Below are 23,057 nucleotides of genomic sequence, written 5' to 3' on the forward strand. Positions count from 1 at the left end.
AGAACGCCATTCAAGAAGTGTCCTCAATGTGAGTCGAAGTTTCCCCACACCGATCTGCATGAGGTGTGCAACCTTTGCCTTTCACCGGAGCACAAGGCCAAAGACTGTTCGGCGTGTGCCTCATTCCGCTCCAAGAAAACCATTCGGGACCGACGAGCCCGGAGAACTATGGCTCGCTCGTCAGCTCGTCAGCTTCGGTCCCCGACGACCTCTTCGAAGAGGGCGTCGACGTGCCAGAACACCAGCACGCTGAAGAGAGTATTGGATCCTCAGATGCCGAAGACTCCGACGTCGAGGACATCACTCAAGCTCAACAGGTCATAAGTAAGACCGGCGACCCCAACCCTTCTTCGACACCCTCAAAATAGGCTTCGGTCACACCCTTACCTTCGGGCCTGGGTGCACACCGAGACACTGCTTCCCAGGCCCCTCCTTCAGGCCCGGCAAAGAAGCCCACTAAGCCTTCAGGCGGCTCAGGCTCGAGCCAGCCTATTCCCGGTGCCAATCCTATACCGACACCGAAGAAGAAGCCATCTTCCTCTACTACGCCGACCGTTGCTCTGACACTAAGCACACGGCGCCGAAGACTGGCAGCGGCACATCGATGCCGAAACCGCACTCTGAGCTGAGTAAAAAATCGCCCAAAGCGCCAGGTCGCACACGAGTCATACCCGGAACCGAAAAAACTTGTTCCGGTAAAAGACATTGCAAAAGGGCACACTCCTAAGCCAAAGGACTCGACACCAGCTACTGACTCAGTGCCGAAAAGACCTACGGAGCTGAAAACGTCGACGCCAAAGGATTTGCCCCACTCAGAAGAACTTTTTACACAGGATCCCAATCACAAAACTCTTGTAAAGGATCCTAAAACCGGACAATTGACTCTCAGCTCCAAGAAGAGACCACTTGAGGCGCCAGCACCTACTCCCCCTCCAAATAAGAAGGACATTGCAACCTCTCCATTAAGGGTCCCTTCTCCACCACCTCCCCATATTGTTCCTCCTCCACCACATCATTCACCTACACCATCTACTAATCCAGATGATGATGTAGACACAGATTCTGACGACATAGGTGGGGGTGCACACGACCCAGCAGGCACCAATAGTCCCCCTCCGTCCCCTAATCCATGGGATGATTACAACACCCCTGATGTGCCTTACGTCCCACAAGATGATGTATACCCTTCCAGACCTTCCCCACCAGAGGACACTATAGGGTTTAACCTACTAGTCCAAAGGGTTGCACAATATCATGGGGTGGACTTACACACCGATGCAGTAGAGGAAGATTTCCTACTAGACACTTTTGATAACACACAAAGGTCTACTGCCATTTTACCAATGCTTAAGGGTGTCATCAAGCACTCAACAGAGGTTTTTAAGGATCCTGTCAGGGCTAGGGTCCTCAATCCTCGCATTGAGAAAAAATATAAAGCTGCCCCTGCAGACCCAGTATATATTAAAGGTCGGGCACAATTAGATTCTCTAGTAGTGTCTAATGCACGTAAACGTGCTAATTCCCAGACATCAGGTGAGGCCTCACCACCAGACAAAGAATCTAAGCTCCTTGACGCCTCCGGCAAGGGAACAGTGGCACAAGCAGCTAACATCTGGCACATTGCCAACACCCAAGTGTTGCTGACAAGATATGACAGGGCACATTACGATGAACTAGAGTCCATAATGCAGCACCTACCAGACAAATACAGAAACGGGGCTAATGAACTTATACAGGAAGGTACAAATATCACTAATACTTCCATTCGTTGTGCCCTAGACGCTGCAGATACGGCCTCAAGGGTAATCAATACCAGCACCCTACTACGTAGACATGCCTGGCTACGTATTTCAGGTTTTAAACCTGAGGTACAAATCTCCATCCTTAATCAGCCATATGATGAGACACATTTATTTGGCCCAAATGTTGACGTGTCTTTAGAGAAAATGAAAAAAGACACCGATACAGCAAAATCTATGGGAGCCTTGCAGCAGCAAGCCCCGAGACGTTCCTTTCGTCGCTCATCGTACAGAGGCAACAAAAGGGACTACTCCTCAGAAAGTCCCTCCACTTCCTACAAAACCCCTGGTCAATACACATTCACTAAGGGCTACCAGAAAGGGGGTTACAGGGGTAGCAACAACAAAGGCAGAGGCAAAAACAACAACTCCTGCTCTGCCTCTACCCCTACCCAATGACTTTCCATTCCTGTGGGTGGAAGACTTCAACAATTCCTGCCTGCCTGGATCAACATCGCATCAGACAGGTGGGTGCGACAAATTATTCAGCCAGGTTACTGTCTAGAACTAATTTACAACAGAAAGTGGTGTTTAAAGAGATATTTAGCGCTCATGTAAAATTTACACTCAATTTTGAACCAAATCACACCAACACAGTACAGCCGTGCTCACAGAAAAGGAGAGTAAACACCCAATCCCTCCAAAAGCTCAACTACCAAGTTGAAAATACTATTTAAAGTTTTCTGTTGCACAGGCTAGGGCATATAAAGAGTATATTTAAGGAGTAATAAAACACATGATATCCTTGATATTCCGTCCTTTTCTTTTTCTTCCACTCCCTTGTGCCAACGCGTTTCGTCCTATGCGGGTGTAACCCTCACGACTTCCTCAGGGCTGGAAGCAATACATAAAACTTAGTATTACATATACAATATGGCAAATATTATTTCCATTGCCTGAAACAATGCACCAGTTTGAGTGCGGGGAGTAATAGAACGTGTGCACATGCATAATTAAAGATCATTACAGAAATTAAAGTACATGGGGTTATGGAGACACCCTCTGTGATTGTATATCATGTTGTGCTGTATTCCACCAACAAGATAGCCCAAACTTATTAAATTTAAACACAAATATAAATACACATTATGTCTTAACCAATTGTACCTGCTGTATCTATGGCTGAGTATATCCTGAAACGACATAAGTTTGTTTGATATCAATTAGCCTAAAAGCTGCGGAGGCTTGAATCCACAACACAAAATGCTAGTCACCTGTATATTGACACAATGACCAACCCTTACCTAAAACAGTCTGATCCTTTCCTCTAATTAAAGATTTGTGGCCGTTTTAACCAATATCTGTAAAATAATAACGAATTGTCTCTAATTAGACCATTTATATCGCCCTAGGTAAAGATAAGTGTCTATAATTATTACCAAAAACGAACCCTGTCTTTGTGACTAGCTACAGCTAATTCCAGTTCAGTTCGTTTAGACTAGTTTTGTACAATGTCTATTTTATACTAGGAAAGTCCACCAGTGGTTATTAAACACTTACTGTTTATGTATCCACTCCAACAAGATATCAGTCCTCCCAAAATCAAACGTGCTCTCCAATCACAAGCATTTGTTATTCCAAATCCACAAGGTTCACCTCGGAGTACGGGGGACCTGGAAATAATGTCAAAATAATCCGTATTAATGTTTGAAAGCTTGTCACTATCAATATATCAGTGTCCAAGCCGTAGTTTAAACCTCTCCAGTGTACATACCTTATCGCGGTCTGATTCTCCGCATGAAACTCTTTCCCGTGTAAACGCTACACTGGCATCGACCTCGCTATGCTAAATAACCCGCAATCGAAGGAGGACTGACTCTGTCCAAATATCGGCGCCATCTTAGAGTATGTTTCTGCGTCAGGTTCCACAACATCTATTATTAAACACTTTTCTGACCCCACTAACCACCTAAATTATTTGCCTTTCATGACATACAGTAATAATCCATTTATTCAATTTGATGCACAAATCCGGCTGCCCCACAAAACGAAAGAGAACTAACTCTGTCAAAGAATCGGCGCCATCTTGGAATATGTTTTCGCGTCGGGTTTCACAACGCTCATATTTTTTAAGCACTTCTCTGTACCAACTACCCACTTGATTTATTTATCATGACGTAAAATAACAGTTTATTTATTCACAATCGTAATCAAAACCGGATGCCCAAAATTTAGAGCTGGATATCAATAATGTTATGCCCAATTTAATATATTTATATTTTTTATATTGATGATATTAATCATTCTACTCAACTTATCTGTGTCAAATAAACGGTTCTCATCTGCGGTATAATGTATCATAACCAGATAAGTTTCATATGCTATGAAAGGACGCCGTTAATTGCAGGTTAATATTACCGTAGTATTACTACAGTTTACCGTTGAGAATATCAATCTGTTTATTTATTTATTTGTTTACATTTGTAATGCGCACAGCTACCCAACAAAGGGTTTCCCGGCGCGGCAGATCCCAATAGCAATGCGGTTACAGAAAACTAGATGTTAAAGAGCCATGTTTTTAAGGCTTTTCTGAATTTGATGTAATTCGACTCAGACCGCAATGTATGTGGCATTGAATTCCAGAGCGAAGGTCCTAGGAATGAGAAGGACTTGCCACCCTTGCGTGACAGCCTGGTCCTTGGAATTTCAAAATGATTTGCCGTGGAAGACCGAAGAGATCTGGAAGGACGGTAGGGGCGCACCAGGTTTTGCAGATATTTAGGAGCAGTGTTGGTGGAAATCCTGTGCATAAAACATAGAGATTTGAATTTAACTCGGTTTTCAATTTTTAGCCAGTGTAACTTCCTGATGTATTTAGTGGTTGGAGTAGAGATGGGAATTTTACAGAGTAGTCTGGCTGCTGCATTTTGCACTGATTGCAACCTGCGGACAGTAGCTTTGTTCGCCCCCAGGTACAAAACGTTGCCATAATCTAGCCTAGATGTTATTAGGGCATTGACAACTGTTTTCTTGGTGTTTTCAGGCAGCATCTGAGCTGGAATATTCACAATTCTACATAACCCACTCTACATGATAACCAACAGTAATGGCTATTCACAATCTTTACTCTAATTTAAATAATACCATTTATTGTCATGCTATACTGGTTGTGACCAAGCCTCTGCAGTTTATATATCAAATTCCACAGTATTTTGAGTCTGAGTCTCAATAGCACCATTAGTCTGAACCCAATTAATCTCCCAAGAAATATTCCAGTTCCTGGTCATAATTCAATCCGTCTTCTACTGCTCGCAAGCGCATGATCCAACGGGCTTCATGCCTCCGCTGTTTCAGCTCCCTTGGGTCAAACTGTATATGTTCAATACCATAAAAAGAAAATGACTTGATCGGACCCTGGTCGATACAAGTATGTACATGCTTGGCAATAGGATATCTGACATCATTATTTTTGATGGCTCGCATATGTTCTGCCACTCTGTCTTTAAGTGCCCTGATAGTACTTCCCACATACTTCCTCATACATTTGCACTCAATGCTATATATTACATATTTAGTACTACACGTAATATTTGACAAAATCATATACATCTTTCCTTTATTGTCTTTAAAGTTTTTTGTCTTGTGTGCTGCAAACCTACACAACCCGCAGTTACCACATCTAAAGAAACCTTTCAATCTTTCAGTTAACCATGATGGTGACATTCATGTTGTGGGATAACTAGGACTTAGTAAGGATCCCAGCGTCCTCCCTCTCCAATATGTGATCTGAGGTTTTTCCCCTACAAATTCTCTGAGTCCTATCCGCATGTAATATGTGCCAGTGATTAGTAAGGCTCTTTTGTAATGTAGTGTTCATCCCTGTGTATTCTTTAATTAGTCTAATTTGGTCTGAACCCTCTTTCTTCTTGTCTTTTGGTCTTAATGTAGTACTTCTTTTGATTTTCATTACCCGATCTTTTGCTTTTACTAAATCTCTCGTGTTATAACCTCTTACTGTAAACCGTTTCTCCATGTCTGAAATACACTGTCTAGAACTAACATCTGCCCCCCCGAACATACCACCCACACAGCGTCCAATGTCAAAAGAACATCTATCACTTTTAAAGCAAGAAGTAGTATCCCTGCTAGAAAAAAAGGGCAATAGAACCAGTTCCTCTGCACCAACAAAACAAGGGGGTTTACTCTCTATATTTTCTGATTCCAAAGAAGGACGGCTCTCTAAGGCCTATTTTAGACCTCAGACTGCTAAACATATACATACAGTCAGACCATTTTCACATGATCACAATCCAACAAGTCCTTCCGCTCCTTCTGCAAAACGACTTCCTGGCTACTCTAGATCTCAAGAACGCATACTTCCACATTTCCATTCACAAGGCTCACAGGAAGTATCTCAGATTTGTAATAGACAGGCAGCACTATCAACTCAAAGTACTCCCATTCGGAGTCACAACAGCACCAAGAATATTCACCAAGTGCTTAACAGTAGTGGCAGCGCATCTACGAAGACCGCACATCCATGTCTTCCCGTACCTCGACGACTGGCTCATAAAAGCCAGCTCATACAATCAATGCGTGGAACACACTCATGCCACCATCCAACTGCTCTACAACTTGGGGTTCACAATAAGGAGAAGTGTGGCTCAGGGGTTAGAGGCGGCAGACCCGGAAGCTGAGATCGGCCCTGGACCAGGGTTCAATTCCCCGCCTCGGCGGGTCTTGGGCTAAAAAAATTCCACGGACTCGATAATTCTCGCTCCAGTGCCTTCTCGACTCACGGGTTCACACTCTGCGACTCTGGGCAATAGCTTGCTTAATCTCCACAACGGCCCCTCGCGGTGGGATGCCTGGCTTTCACCTTGTGGATACCCTGCCGGGGTTATCTCACAGGGGAATACCAGGATGGGTTCCTTAAGCAAGCGCTTAGATACCGACCTCGGTCAGTGATTTGCGCTATATAAATACATTTACATTTACATAAACCACCCCAAGTCTCATCTACAGCCATCCAAAGTACAACAGTACCTCGGTGCCACATTAAACACCTCAACAGCGCTAGCTTATCCCACTCCAGCAAGTATAGCCAGCATGCAAACTCTTCTAACAAAGTTTCAGCTACAACACTCCCTCCCAGCACAAGTGTTCATGCAACTCATAGGGATGATAGCCTCTTGCATCTTCATAGTACCCCATGCAAGACTTCAGATGCGTCCGCGACAAGAGTGCTTATCACGTCAATGGAACCAGGCTCAAGGTCACTTAACAGATCTAGTGTTGGTAGACGGTCGGACTCATCGCTCTCTGCAGTGGTGGAACACCAAAAACCTTTCCAAGGGACGACCGTTCCTAGAGCCAGTTCCTCAGATAGGGCCAGATGTAGGTAAATCCGATTTACCGACTTTTAAATACTGAGTCATACCGATTCGGTATTTAAAAGTCGGTAAATTGGAAGGAGGCAGATGTAGGTAAAAAATTACCGAATCTGTAAGAGTCGGTATTTACAGATTCTGTAAATACCGAATCTGTATTTCCCATTGATTCCTATGGGCCTTGAAGCCCATAGGAATCAATGTGAAATACAGATTCGGTATTTGCAGAATCGGTAAATACCGAATCCTGCAAGGGTGCAGGGGGTGTCACTTTGACACCCTCTAGCACTTCAATTCTGGACTTGTGTGCAATGTGGCACACAGACATGCCATAAGGGCATGTCTGTGTGTCACAGTGCACAGGTGTGCATGCACAGATGTGCATGCACACCTGAATTCGGTATTTTACCACCCAATAGGATTGGGGGTTAAAATACCGATTTTTAAGGGCCTGTGGCACTCTTAGGAGTGCCACCTACATATGGTTTTTCCGAATCGGTAAATATACCGATTCGGTATTTTACCGATTCTGTAAATTTACCGATTCGGTAACTTTACAGAATCGGTAAAATATAGGCCCCCTACATCTGGAAACCCTAATACCGGTCGGTAACGGCCGAATTCGGCCGTTACCGACCGGTATTAGGGCTCCTACATCTGGCCCATAATCTTGACTGCGGACGCATCGGTCTTCGACTGGGGAGCCCATCTACTGCAACACACCATGTAAGGCAGGTGTACACCGCAACAAAAATTACTCCACATCAATCATCTGGAGTTACTAGCAATATTCCTAGCACTAAAAGCTTTCCAGAAGCAAGTAGCAAACAAAGCTGTGTTAGTCCGCACAGACAACATGACAGCAATGTACTACATACAGAAGCAGGGAGGCACACACTCCCTGCAACTCTCTCAACTAGCACAGGACATATGGAGGTGGGCTATACCTCAAAACATATTCCTCCTAGCCCAGCACGTTCCGGTATTACAAAATACTATAGCGGATCTGTTAAGTCGTCAAACGCAACAGACCCACGAGTGGGAACTTCATATGCAAGTTCTTCAACCATTCTTTCAGATGTGGTGACAACCTCAAATAGACCTATTTGCCACCCACGAAAACGCAAAATGCCCAAGCTTCGCCGCCAGATATCCACACCAACTGTCAAAAGGCAATGCGATATGGATGAATTGATCAAACAGATTTGCGTACGCTTTTCCACCTCTACCACTCATGTCACTAGTTGTACGCAAACTACAGCAGCATTCTCTGACCCTCGTCCTAGTTGCTCCAACGTGGGCCAGACAACCGTGGTACACCACACTGCTACAACTGTCTGTAGTACCACACCAAAAACTGCACCGGTCTCCACACCTCTTAACACAGAACCGTGGAGAGATCAGACACCCGGACCCAGCTCAGCTCAACCTTGCGATCTGGCTCCTGAAGTCCTAGAATTTGGATATCTGAACCTTCCTCCAGACTGCATGAATGTCATTAAAGAAGCTAGACGTCCAACCACTAGGGCATGTTACACGGCTAAGTGGAAATGATTTGTGATATATTATCACAACAACAATATTGATCCCCTACATGTGTCTATTCAACACATCATAGGATACTTACTGCATCTCCAAAGATGTAACTTAGCATATACGTCTATTAGACTACATCTTGCTGCAATAGCAGCATATCTGCAAAACAGACAACATCTATCTCTGTTCAGAGTGCCTGCCATTAAAGCCTTTATGGAAGGCCTTAAAATTCCTCCCAGAGTACCACTTTCGCCTGTGTGGAATTTAAATGTTGTTCTCACACGGTTAATGAGACCTCCCTTTGAACCGTTACACAGATGTGAATTACAATTTTTAACATGGGAAGTTGCTTTCCTAGTAGCTATTACTTCTCTGCGGAGAGTTAGTGAACTACAAGCACTAACCATCCAAGAGCCCTTCTTGCAAATGCATCAAAATGAGGTAGTTTTACGTACCAATCCAAAATTCCTGCCCAAGGTCAATTCAATCAGTGGAACTGCCCGTTTTCATCTCGCAACCACAGTCAGTAGCAGAAAGAGCTCTTCACACATTATATGTCAAAAGATCATTGCTATACTACATAGAAAGGACACAACCTTTTTGTAACGCAAAACAACTTTTTGTGTCTTTCTCACCACCACACAAGAGTAATCTCATTTCAAAATCTGGGATAGCTAGATGGATTGTCAAAGGCATACAGATTTGTTACCACAAAGCTAAACATACGTTATCTGTTCCTCCTAAAGCCCACTCTACAAGAAAAATAGGGGCTTCAATGGTATTTTTAGGGAACATTCCCGATGACATCTGCAGAGCAGCTACATGGTATACACCGCACACATTCACAAAACAATATTGTGTAGATGTGCAAACAAAACAACAAGCTAATGTGGCCAGGCTGTTCTCAAAACATTATTCCAAACTACTGCAACAGATAGGCTAAGAGTGGGTACTGCTATACAATTTATGCATAGTGTGCAATCTGCAGCTCATATGCCTCGAACGGAAAATGATACTTACCAGTATGCATCTGTTCTTTGCATGTAGAGCTGCAGAGTTGCACACGCCCACCCGCCTCCCCGGCTAACCTTGTCTGTTTCAGTATTATCTTAATTAGATACAAATTACATAGGCATCCTTCCTTTTGTTGCAAAGCTCCATTTCCCTAATGACGAAAAACAATCTGGGGATGGAGCCGATGCCCATGCGCAATGTGGTCCTAAGGAGGAGTCCCCTGTCTCGTGACTTCCAAAGAACTTTTCGGGACAACAATAAGCTGCCAACATCCGGGCCCAACACTAGGTGGCGATCTATGCATAGTGTGCAACTCTGCAGCTCTACATGCCGCTAACAGATGCATACTGGTAAGTAGCATTTTTCTTCTGTGCTACGTCCTCCCAGAAGGCCGAATCGTCATTGTTAGGGCCGGTGATGTTGGTGACATGTATGTGGTCCTCGCTTCTTTTCAAGTGTGTTATTAAAAGTCTTCCTGGCTTGTCATGGTATTGTGATTCTGTTGTCAGGTTAGAGTTCCTAGATAGCAGCGTTATCACCCCCCCCCCCCCGTTTTTTCCCTTCTGCTGGGGAGCATGTTGTTTGTGATATCCATCTGGCTTTAACTAGTCTGAGGTCCTCTAGGGACAGCTTGGTTTCCTGTAGAAGGACCACATCCCCTTTGGTCTTGGCAAGATAGTCGAGTATTTTTTTGCGCTTGACCGGGTGGTTTAGCCCCTTGACATTGAGGGATACTATTTTTATGTCCGCCGCCAGGAGCAGTTTATTGGTTGGAACCATTATCAAGGATCGTTGTGTTCTGGTTGAACTGCTCTGCGGCCCCAGTGTCTCGTGTATTTCCCCCTGCCCCCCAAGTAAGGCTCAGTTTTCTGATGTTGGCCCAGTGACTGGCCCGTGAAGGTTTCCTGCTTTTTTTGTGCCGTGTAGGCTATAACATGACTTCTTGCAAATGAAAGAGATGATAGGAAAGTGAGAGGATACTAGGTGTTAGTGAGAAGAAAAAGAGTAAAAACAACGATAATAGCGCCCTTCCCCCCTCTCTCTCTCCCCATCTATAAATAAAACAATGTATGTTGAATGTGTGACGACAAGGTCTGCTGTGACTTTGCCCCTTTCTACCTTTTTCCTGCTATATTTGGGGCAGGTAAAGTTTTAGTATCCCCGCCACCCCCCTTTGCTCTTGACCTTTCTGGCTTCGTCTTAGCTGTTAGTGGGGTGGGGAGGAAAGGCGGGCGTATCTCTTTCCTCCTACACGCTTATCGCCTGTGTTTCCCCTTCTTTCAGTCGCTGTTCTTTCCCCTCCTCCCCCTTGCCTCTACCCAATGTCATTGGCATTTGTTGGCCCCAAAGTACGTAGTTACATGAACAAAAGGATATCGTGCCGGTGTCCAATCGCGTCGCTCCAGGTTCCGGAGGCTGAGTCTCTGGTTGGAGGATCGACCCTTTTCGGAACTTTACCACAGGTGTTTTCCGAGCTTCCAGGCATTGTTCATCAACTGGTCCGTTGGCCGGCCTAGTGGGACTCTCGTTGGGGACTCGTTGCTGGATTCTTGTTCTTTAGTTTTGCGTCCCTTCCTTCGCCCCCTAAGACTGTTGACTTCTCGGTTGCACGTTGTCTTATTCTTGTTACACTGTACTCTTGAGGTAGGTATGTGTTCAGTGCATGTTGGTTGATATTGAGGTAGATCATGACATAGTTTGAGGTAGATATTGCTCCATGGGTATTGTCTTTTGATAAGGTTGTTGAGTTAAAGATAGGTCACTCTGCACCGAGCTCAGGCGAGCCCTTCTCTTGCTGTTGCCTGGTTGGGAGGTCTCTATCTCCTGCGGGGTTGGGCATTCGAGGTAGTTCTTTAGCTCTTTTGGGTGTTCCAAGATGCGTGTATCCCCCTGTCTGTTATCCTGAATCTGGATGGGCCGATGAATGAGAACAGTATGTTCTTCTTCTTCCAGCTGTCTCGTAGGGATAAGAATCCCTTTCTGATGTCTACTGTGGGCTTGGAGTAGTCTTGCGTTATGATAATCTTATGTCCATTCCACATGATTTGGTGGTTTTTCCGTGCATAGTTGAAAATGTCTTCCGTATGTTGTGATCTCAGCGGTTTACATATTATCGGGCGGGCTCCGCTCGAAATATAGGGACTCTGTGGGCCCTGTCTAGTTCCAAGGGGTGGTTGAGCTTGAGGTTAGTTATTTTTGGTATCATGATCTCGAGAAAGGCCAGGCATGATCCCGGGTCCTCCTCTGCCCCCTCTGGGACTCCTAGGATTCTTATATTCTTATATTACCACGCCGGTTTTGGTCTTCCAGCTCAGCCGTTTGTCTCTGTAGAGCTGTTGTTGCTATGCTCAATGATCATGTGTAGTTCCTATATTCCCAATGGGCTCTGCGCATTGGAATAATATATCCTATAGATTTGACGTAGTACGTAGGTCTCTATTGACTATACTAAACTTAATAGTGAGTGCCAGCTAGCTCAGAGGTCATTAGAAACTTTCTCGAATACACAAGAAGGGATTAGTTTCTGACAACCGCATAAACATGACAACTTTGTTTCCCAGGAATAAGAATATATCTCTCAGAGTCGTGGAAACAATAGATAACTAGTTCACTCAGTCAATTGTGCTTGCTTCGTTTCTACAGTGTTGCAGAGAAATAGAGAGACAGGCTTTTTCAATAAAAGGTTTATTGAACAGTCTTCTTTCTCATGCAAGAGAGGTGAACTGCTACAATCGTTAGACAGAATGCAAAGTATAATGCGTACAGCGTGAATAGTATTATAAAATAATACTGTAGGAGCATTGTATGGTTTCTAAGCCATATAAAAATACATACATAAATAACATAGACTAAAATAGGCGTTCAAAGAACGCCTGGACTACAACACCCACAACAGCAAGGAACTCTTCAGCATTGTCAAAGAGCTCTCCAACCCCACCGCCGGAGAGAACGACATCACACCCTCTCAAGACCTCTGCGACTCACTTGCCTCCTTCTTCCACCGCAAGATCGCTGACATACACAACAGCTTCGACGCACCAACCACCCACCCAACCACCGAAACAACGCCCCCCACCACCACCACCCTCTGCAACTGGACCCCAGTCAGCACCGAAGACACCACCCGCACGATGAACACCATCCACTCCGGATCCTCTACCGACCCCTGCCCCAACCACGTCTTCAACAAGGCCGGCTCCATCATCGCACCCCAACTCCGGAACATCATCAACATCTCCTTCAACACCGGGGAGAAAATTACAAAAAACAATTTGATGGACAGAATGTAGATCAATATCTTACATTCACCCCAGTACAAGGATCTGGGCCTAAATCCATCGTTTTTTGCACTCCACACCACCCTGGGTCAGATAATGGCTTTATGCAAATCAGCTCTGACCCTGTGCCCCATGGGAACAGTCCAGTCCGAACTACAACAGCCATATCTTTCCCAGACCGGAATCAAGCATCCGAGGACCGGACCGGTTTCGAGGTAACACCTCTCATCAGCCCGGCTAGCTTGACTCCAGTGGTGTGGAGGCTCTGGGACCCACGTCTGAGCTACCCCAGTACACTCAGGGAGAAAATTACAAAAAACAATTTGATGGACAGAATGTAGATCAATATCTTACATTCACCCCAGTACAAGGATCTGGGCCTAAATCCATTGTTTTTTGCACTCCACACCACCCTGGGTCAGATAATGGCTTTATGCAAATCAGCTCTGACCCTGTGCCCCATGGGAACAGTCCAGTCCGAACTACAACAGCCATATCTTTCCCAGACCGGAATCAAGCATCCGAGGACCGGACCGGTTTCGAGGTAACACCTCTCATCAGCCCGGCTAGCTTGACTCCAGTGGTGTGGAGGCTCTGGGACCCACGTCTGAGCTACCCCAGTACACTCAGGGAGAAAATTACAAAAAACAATTTGATGGACAGAATGTAGATCAATATCTTACATTCACCCCAGTACAAGGATCTGGGCCTAAATCCATCGTTTTTTGCACTCCACACCACCCTGGGTCAGATAATGGCTTTATGCAAATCAGCTCTGACCCTGTGCCCCATGGGAACAGTCCAGTCCGGACTACAACAGCCATATCTTTCCCAGACCGGAATCAAGCATCCGAGGACCGGACCGGTTTCGAAGTAACACCTCTCATCAGCCCGGCTAGCTTGACTCCAGTGGTGTGGAGGCTCTGGGACCCACGTCTGAGCTACCCCAGTACACTCAGGGAGAAAATTACAAAAAACAATTTGATGGACAGAATGTAGATCAATATCTTACATTCACCCCAGTACAAGGATCTGGGCCTAAATCCATCGTTTTTTGCACTCCACACCACCCTGGGTCAGATAATGGCTTTATGCAAATAAGCTCTGACCCTGTGCCCCATGGGAACAGTCCAGTCCGAACTGCAACAGCCATATCTTTCCCAGACCGGAATCAAGCATCCGAGGAACGGACCGGTTTCGAGGTAACACCTCTCATCAGCCCGGCTAGCTTGACTCCAGTGGTGTGGAGGCTCTGGGACCCACGTCTGAGCTACCCCAGTACTCAGGGAGAAAATTACAAAAAACAATTTGATGGACAGAATGTAGATCAATATCTTACATTCACCCCAGTACAAGGATCTGGGCCTAAATCCATCTTTTTTTGCACTCCACACCACCCTGGGTCAGATAATGGCTTTATGCAAATCAGCTCTGACCCTGTGCCCCATGGGAACAGTCCAGTCCGAACTACAACAGCCATATCTTTCCCAGACCGGAATCAAGCATCCGAGGACCGGACCGGTTTCGAGGTAACACCTCTCATCAGCCCGGCTAGCTTGACTCCAGTGGTGTGGAGGCTCTGGGACCCACGTCTGAGCTACCCCAGTACACTCAGGGAGAAAATTACAAAAAACAATTTGATGGACAGAATGTAGATCAATATCTTACATTCACCCCAGTACAAGGATCTGGGCCTAAATCCATTGTTTTTTGCACTCCACACCACCCTGGGTCAGATAATGGCTTTATGCAAATCAGCTCTGACCCTGTGCCCCATGGGAACAGTCCAGTCCGAACTACAACAGCCATATCTTTCCCAGACCGGAATCAAGCATCCGAGGACCGGACCGGTTTCGAGGTAACACCTCTCATCAGCCCGGCTAGCTTGACTCCAGTGGTGTGGAGGCTCTGGGACCCACGTCTGAGCTACCCCAGTACACTCAGGGAGAAAATTACAAAAAACAATTTGATGGACAGAATGTAGATCAATATCTTACATTCACCCCAGTACAAGGATCTGGGCCTAAATCCATCGTTTTTTGCACTCCACACCACCCTGGGTCAGATAATGGCTTTATGCAAATCAGCTCTGACCCTGTGCCCCATGGGAACAGTCCAGTCCGGACTACAACAGCCATATCTTTCCCAGACCGGAATCAAGCATCCGAGGACCGGACCGGTTTCGAAGTAACACCTCTCATCAGCCCGGCTAGCTTGACTCCAGTGGTGTGGAGGCTCTGGGACCCACGTCTGAGCTACCCCAGTACACTCAGGGAGAAAATTACAAAAAACAATTTGATGGACAGAATGTAGATCAATATCTTACATTCACCCCAGTACAAGGATCTGGGCCTAAATCCATCGTTTTTTGCACTCCACACCACCCTGGGTCAGATAATGGCTTTATGCAAATCAGCTCTGACCCTGTGCCCCATGGGAACAGTCCAGTCCGAACTGCAACAGCCATATCTTTCCCAGACCGGAATCAAGCATCCGAGGAACGGACCGGTTTCGAGGTAACACCTCTCATCAGCCCGGCTAGCTTGACTCCAGTGGTGTGGAGGCTCTGGGACCCACGTCTGAGCTACCCCAGTACTCAGGGAGAAAATTACAAAAAACAATTTGATGGACAGAATGTAGATCAATATCTTACATTCACCCCAGTACAAGGATCTGGGCCTAAATCCATCGTTTTTTGCACTCCACACCACCCTGGGTCAGATAATGGCTTTATGCAAATCAGCTCTGACCCTGTGCCCCATGGGAACAGTCCAGTCCGAACTGCAACAGCCATATCTTTCCCAGACCGGAATCAAGCATCCGAGGAACGGACCGGTTTCGAGGTAACACCTCTCATCAGCCCGGCTAGCTTGACTCCAGTGGTGTGGAGGCTCTGGGACCCACGTCTGAGCTACCCCAGTACTCAGGGAGAAAATTACAAAAAACAATTTGATGGACAGAATGTAGATCAATATCTTACATTCACCCCAGTACAAGGATCTGGGCCTAAATCCATCTTTTTTTGCACTCCACACCACCCTGGGTCAGATAATGGCTTTATGCAAATCAGCTCTGACCCTGTGCCCCATGGGAACAGTCCAGTCCGAACTACAACAGCTATATCTTTCCCAGACCGGAATCAAGCATCCGAGGACCGGACCGGTTTCGAGGTAACACCTCTCATCAGCCCGGCTAGCTTGACTCCAGTGGTGTGGAGGCTCTGGGACCCACGTCTGAGCTACCCCAGTACACTCAGGGAGAAAATTACAAAAAACAATTTGATGGACAGAATGTAGATCAATATCTTACATTCACCCCAGTACAAGGATCTGGGCCTAAATCCATCGTTTTTTGCACTCCACACCACCCTGGGTCAGATAATGGCTTTATGCAAATCAGCTCTGACCCTGTGCCCCATGGGAACAGTCCAGTCCGAACTACAACAGCCATATCTTTCCCAGACCGGAATCAAGCATCCGAGGACCGGACCGGTTTCGAGGTAACACCTCATCAGCCCGGCTAGCTTGACTCCAGTGGTGTGGAGGCTCTGGGACCCACGTCTGAGCTACCCCAGTACACTCAGGGAGAAAATTACAAAAAACAATTTGATGGACAGAATGTAGATCAATATCTTACATTCACCCCAGTACAAGGATCTGGGCCTAAATCCATCGTTTTTTGCACTCCACACCACCCTGGGTCAGATAATGGCTTTATGCAAATCAGCTCTGACCCTGTGCCCCATGGGAACAGTCCAGTCCAAACTACAACAGCCATATCTTCAGGAAGCAACTCAAGACCTGGCTTTTCGAGCAGTAACGGACCCCTCCCCCCCCAGTGCCTTGAGACCCTTCCGGGTGAGTAGCGCGCTATACAAATTGTTCTGATTGATTGATTGAACTTGTGCTTCTACAATACGCTTACCCCAATGTACCTAACCTATGTCTAGTACGAGGGAGGAAGTAAGTAGGGTCTTTTGCATAGGTTTAGTTTTGCCAAGAATCTACCAAAGGTTTCTCTAGGTTCTAATCCGCTCCATACCTTGTTTAGAATGAAGGAGGTCTGGTATCTTTCTCGGGACTCGATTTCCCAACACCCCGCAAGGGGAGTCAGAAACACTGGAGCTGGATTCTCAGGGCAGGAGAGGAGGGAAGCTTCCTGATCAGTGCGTCAACTGGAGAGATGGCTTCCTTCAGCACTTTCTGTAGCGAGCTGCGTAGGGCAAGTAGGTCGTTGAACTGCTCCGAACCACTGTGCTTCTCTTTAGCAAGTGAAGGTATATTTATACCTTGAAGGTGTTTAGGAATGCCATGTTTGACGTAAAGTCGGGCATATGTACGTCATGATTAATGAACCCCTGGGGAATAGTTGTTCATTGTAAAGTAACTGAGTTTTTGGAGAAATAAATATTCAAGCAAAGGGAAGTCCCTAATGGCTTAAGCTGGTTTTCCAAGAAATCGTTGTGAAGTTTGGTGAACGGATAGAAGTAGCCATGCCTGCATTTGGGTTGCATGGGCTATGACTAAATAAGGGCTTGATTTCTATGCCTATATAAGGACAACATGAATTGTACCTATATAAGGGCATGAATCAGGAAAATCCATTCGGAATCTAAAACGCCATACAACACATGTTCCTGATTTTAAATATGTAAACTTTACAATATTATCTTCTTACATTATGTGGACTGGGTCTTGTTTCTCATCAACCTTTTATCATTACGATGTTTGTGTACTTTGGACAGCATTTCTCTTGAAAATTCGTTTGAAGTAAGACTCAAAAGGATGTACTGTGTAAGCCATGTTTTTGTGTTGCTTCTGAGTTAGCTTATGTTTCTGATTACCATTCCGTATGTGCATATTGAAGATGTTTCTCTGTATCCGTTGGGTATATTTTGCTTAACATTTTCCAAATGTGAACCCTTTGTTGAAGCTAGATGACGCTGTAGATGTTGAAGAGATAAATTCAGATCTCCCCGACAACTATCTACTTTGCCTCTGTGAAAATGCTGATAGCCTGAAAGAGAAGTCAAAGTGGGATGTGGTTATTGGCTTAGTGGTAAGTAATGCTTTCAGAGCGGTATTGGAGTGCTTATTTATGGTAATCTGGAAACATGATGTGTGTTTATCTCTGTATTGTCAATAACTTGCATAGAGCTCTTTCCATGGAGCCTGCTTCATAATGCTTCAGAGGTGAGGAGAAATCTGAGAGATGGTACAAGGCATGTGAGGGACACACAATGTTACATTTGTAGGCAGAGCAGAATAGTTGGTAATCACCACGGAATGCGAAAAAGCCCAGGAACTATTTGATGCCTGTGTGTGATACCTGATCCTTCAGAGATAATAATAGTATTAAGAGAAAATACCTCACCCACCAAATGGTGACATGCTTCATCATTGGTGTTTTCTCTCACCCTGGTAGGTCAATGCCACCTGAGTAGGCTCAACCAAGCCTGGGAGATCTGAATATAGGGGGGTTCAGTTCAGTGTAAATATGGTTATGGGTCTGCCCTAACTTTCTTTATTCAGGGGTGTGCCTGTAAGGGCTGTGAAACTTCCCATGGGATCTAGAACCATATGGGTCGTGTGAATGGGAGGGAGTCTCGCAGAAGAATTGCCGTTCCTCAAGCCCCTCTATAGAACCCTGAGTGCCATATTCTATCAAAGCCCTGGGTTGCCAATAAGGGACACCGATTTCCCAATAGGTGGGTTTCTTGCAGCAGGAGGACGTCTGGGCGGACCCGACGTGCGTAATTTAAAATTGATGTCTGCTTAATTTTATCTTAAAGTCCATTGACGTTCCATTAAAGGATTCTACGGGGTTGGCTCTCATTATACGGGTGTGACATCCTGCTTGGATAGTAGTGTGCGGGCCGGGGGTCTAGGGGGCCCAGACAAGCTAAATGACGAGACTCGAGAGGCAACTGGGGGTTCACAACCCTTCTGTGCCAGCCACACGGGGTGCATCATTAGTGTTGTACATAGTGTTGCAGAAGAACAAGCAAACAACAGAGGAATCAGGGAAAACAGTCCCTACCTACCCACCCTCCCAACCAACCCCCTCCCTATACTTCCCCAAATGAAACATCTGTTGCCCAATAAACGGTGATTAAAGGTGTAGAACTATCTACAAGAGCGTCTGTATGGCAATGCAAAAGATTTCTCTTCTGTTAGGGATTATTGTTAACTCCAGTGTAAGGCACTAGTAATGACAGTGTGCACAGTCCAATACGGGAGCTGCAAGAAAGATTTGTGTCCTCGGAATTAGGTTCATGGGAGGCGATGGAATGCACCTCTGACTACGGATCTTGGGTCTCAGCGTTCACACGGATGTCTGCAGTATCCTGGGGTGCAGCTGATTGGCTCCTCTCAATGAGGGAGGCAGAAGCTGCACCAAGGGCATTACGCCTCCTGTGAGATCCAGCGCGTCACCCGCGAAAGCCCGCAGCCGCACCCGCCTGCGGCTCACCCCTGGGCTCTGCCCAAGGGGCTCCACTCAAAGGGCAGATTGCACATTCCTCGGTTGCCCAGGTCCAAGTCGCCTCTGGTGAGTCAAAGAAGTGCGTTTTGTTTTGGAATATCACCTTGAGACGGGCCGGGAAGAGGATTCGGTATTGAGGGCCCGTAGCTTCTTTTCACATGCGTGTATGATCTTCGCTGAGCTTGCACTTCTTTCGTGTAATCGAGGAAGATCATCACTTTGAGGCCTTTGCAGGCCAAGTCTGGTCGGGAGCGTGCTTCCTGCAGGTTGGCATCGCAATCTCTGAAGTTCATTATCCAAGCAATAATTGGTTGGTGTGGGGCTCCTGGTGGTGGCCTGGGCGCAAGTGCCCGGTGGGCCCTTTCTGCAACAAATCCAATCTTCAACGAAGGTATTCACTTATGGTGGAGATTATTATTTTGCGATCGATTTTCTGCATTATTTGCCTTTCTGTAGAGCTCAGCTGTGTGGGACAGGAGCTGCTTTACTTTGCCACTTGAGGACGGATACATCATCCTCAACTTCCAAGTTGCGGAATTCTGTTGCTGTGATGCGAGAGGTCGCGTTGCGGAGGTCCTGACGGATGAGGGCCACATTCACTCGGACATCTGATCTTGATCTCCATGGATTCTTGGCAAGACATGATGGCCTGAAGGATGGTAGCCAGATCGCTTTCGGGATGACTGAGTGCGGAAGGGGGGGTCTCTCCGCGGCCATAACCATTAGTGGTGTACTGTTCCATCCGGGATTGTGTCGATTGGGGTTTAGCCCCCCTATCCTTCCCCGTGATTGCTTAGACCCCGGGGGGGGGCAGCCTAACCTCGCCACATGCTGTGATTCACAGTTCTCAGAAGCCTCGAGTAGCCTGGCGTCCCTGCAGATCAATGAGTCTGGATGATCCGGGCTACCTCGCCCGCCAGACTATGTCCCTGATCACACCTCGTCGCCCCACGAGGCTACGAGTTCGGGAGGACCCAGTGTAGAGGTTTTGGATCTGGATCGGGGGTGGGGAATCAGACCGAACGTCACACGCACACAGGGAGGCAAGGGAAGCCGCGAGCACCCCAGATCCGTTCAAAGGTTCCCTTCTCAAGCAGGAGTTGCTTCCCACCAACCACGGGCCGGATAGCGCAACCCCGATCCACCTCAGGGCTCCCCCCTCAATCCGCTGTCACCGGGGCATGTCCGATCTGGGATTCCTGCGCTCCCAGGCCCCGTCTCCTCGTCTGCTTCGACACCAGAACCGCCAGGTAGCTCCTCTTGCTTCGGGACCGTAGGGGGCCACCGTGTAAGGACTCAGTGCAGAGTCTTGATCGTTCCAGGTGGTTCCTTCCTTAAGAGATCTGGGATACTCAAGCAGCAACCCCCTCCACTCCGCTCCAGGGAAGGCAGAACGGGATTCGAGGGCAGCCCCCTCAGATGGCACATCATGCTCCGGGTGGTCCTCCCGGAACCACAGCTCTATTGTAGCAGTTTTTCTGCTCATACAAAGAACTGTGCATAGAGACTTGGAAGCTCAGTGAATTAGGGTGTACCAAAACTCACCTTAGTAGCCAAAATCCCCTACCAGACTAGCAATTAGTGTCTCATTGGTTCTTCCATACCCCCTATGATTAGACAACCCAGAACATGGAACTTAGAATACCTCAGGCAATGTGGAACACATGAACACTCTTTCGTTATACTCTCATACCAGTCCAAAACGGGGAGTAAATGAAGACAGGTGCAAGTTTGAAATATTTATTTCTAATGCCGTGTTCTCAGGCGCAGTATCTTAGCTAATACAAGCAGACATAGTATAAGCAACAAGATTATCAGCATAGTTACTATTCCATAAAATACAAAGGGAAAAAGCATGTTAAAATGCTAAATGAAGAAAGGCTAGATTACACCTAGAAATCACCCTCCCTTGCTAGTAGGTTATTTTATATCTACAGAAGGTGTCATGGGTTTACAAGGGCGGCCCCATACCTCTGGTCCTAGTAGACATGGATCACATAATTTCCTACACCAGCTCTCTGCATGCAAATGTTCTCCAAAGTGTGTTTGCATGCCTGTGCAGTGCATTATTAAACACGCCAAAATCAGGTGGCCACAGCTGCATATATATTATGTCTGGAACTTGCGCTGATCAGACCGAACAACAACCACTGTGTTGAAATAACCTTGAAGGCCTCGGCACTCACTGTTCAGACAAAGCTTACCAAGCAAAGCTGCTACTATAGGAAAACATTATTCTCGTGTGAAGCAAAACAGTCTGTTAGACTCTAAACATTTGTAATAATGTGTGCCGTGTGCAAAGGCAGCAGAAAGGAAGAATGGCGTTTAAACTTATAATAAGCTCATGCTAAGTTAACACAGTGTAAATGCAAGGCTCATCCCCATGACACCCTCCCTTGATCCGAGCACGGATAAGACAAAGGGCAAATTTGGAAAGCAGAGTTCAAGAACAACTGTCAGAACCAAGTTCAAATTGCCGCAGGGAAAAAACAGGAACAAAAAACTCCATAATTTGAATGTACTTCAAAGCAAGTAATTCTAGCCATGGACATAGTGAAGTCGATAGGTCGGGGCAGAAAAAAACGAAACTGAGAAAAGAATATCCGATGTCCAACTCGTGACCTCGGTGATTGAAGAGAGAGAAGCGATGACACAACTCAATCCAATATTGTATATGCAAAATATGTAGCAACAGCCTCCAATAGGAAGTCACTGTTCTCATCCAAAAACATGTCAGCATCCAATTTAGCAAAGGGAAAGAACATACATGTTCTTCAATTACCGGAGCCTCTAGCACCATCAGAGGGCAATTCGGTGTATCCTCAATGTAGCTGTGTGCCAAGCAATCTTGCACCGCTGCAAAAACATTCCAACGTCCTAGGACTCCATGCATCGCTGCAAAGGCCATAATCCCTCCGTCAGAACAAAGCAATTCATGAGCAACTAAGGGGCTCATAAGCTGATTATAATCTGCATCGTGAGACACCGTATTGCAGAGACACAAATCCAGGGCCCAGTCGAAATCGCAACTCAGGCAATGAAAGACAGGCTGGACGCATGTAAAGTAGGAAAATCTAAATGATAATCCATAAGCCGCACTCAATGTAGCAAGAGGCAGCGCTCCATAAAATTCAAGCATTCGGCCGCGGAGCAGCAGCAGTCATGATAGATCGTCTCGCAATACAGGACGTGCATCCATTTTGAAATAAACAAAAAAGCAGAAGTACGCCTGCAACCAGAGCCAGTATTAAGGGAAATCCACCAAACAGGCTGGAAAAAATCGAATAAAAAAATGCCGGTAACACACCAAATACAGTTTGAAAAGAAGACACAAGGCCACTGCTAACAACTTTAAAAAAGCGAGCCAGCCCTGTGGTGGAGGATGCATTAAAGATAGTGTGAATTAATTCACCGAAATGCAAGGGCAAATCTGTATTTAATAAAGCATGCACTTCTGTGCGGGTGTTTGTCACGTGAAGGACAAATGATTCAGGAGCAGATGTGAGGGTGACTTCTTTCTGGGACAGTAGAGCTCTTATACTCTTGTTGAACTCTGCTTTCAAGGTCAGAATCGTCGGCCAGATGGAAACATCAAGCTTCCATGTGGAGGAGGAAAC

At 46.2% G+C, this 23,057-nt stretch overlaps 1 protein-coding gene across 1 annotated transcript in view; it reads left to right on the forward strand.

Annotated features, from left to right (window-relative positions):
• MSH3 (mutS homolog 3) overlaps positions 1–23,057 on the forward strand; it is a 2,089,876-nt gene that overhangs the window by 225,059 nt on the left and 1,841,760 nt on the right. The window contains exon 7 of the mRNA XM_086960834.1: positions 17,870–18,015. Within this exon, the coding sequence (XP_086816960.1) occupies positions 17,870–18,015 (146 nt within the window). The remainder of the gene's footprint in view (positions 1–17,869; positions 18,016–23,057) is intronic.

Source organism: Lissotriton vulgaris, chromosome 3_1 (genome assembly GCF_964263255.1).
Source record: "Lissotriton vulgaris chromosome 3_1, aLisVul1.2, whole genome shotgun sequence".
Lineage (NCBI taxonomy): Eukaryota > Metazoa > Chordata > Amphibia > Caudata > Salamandridae > Lissotriton > Lissotriton vulgaris.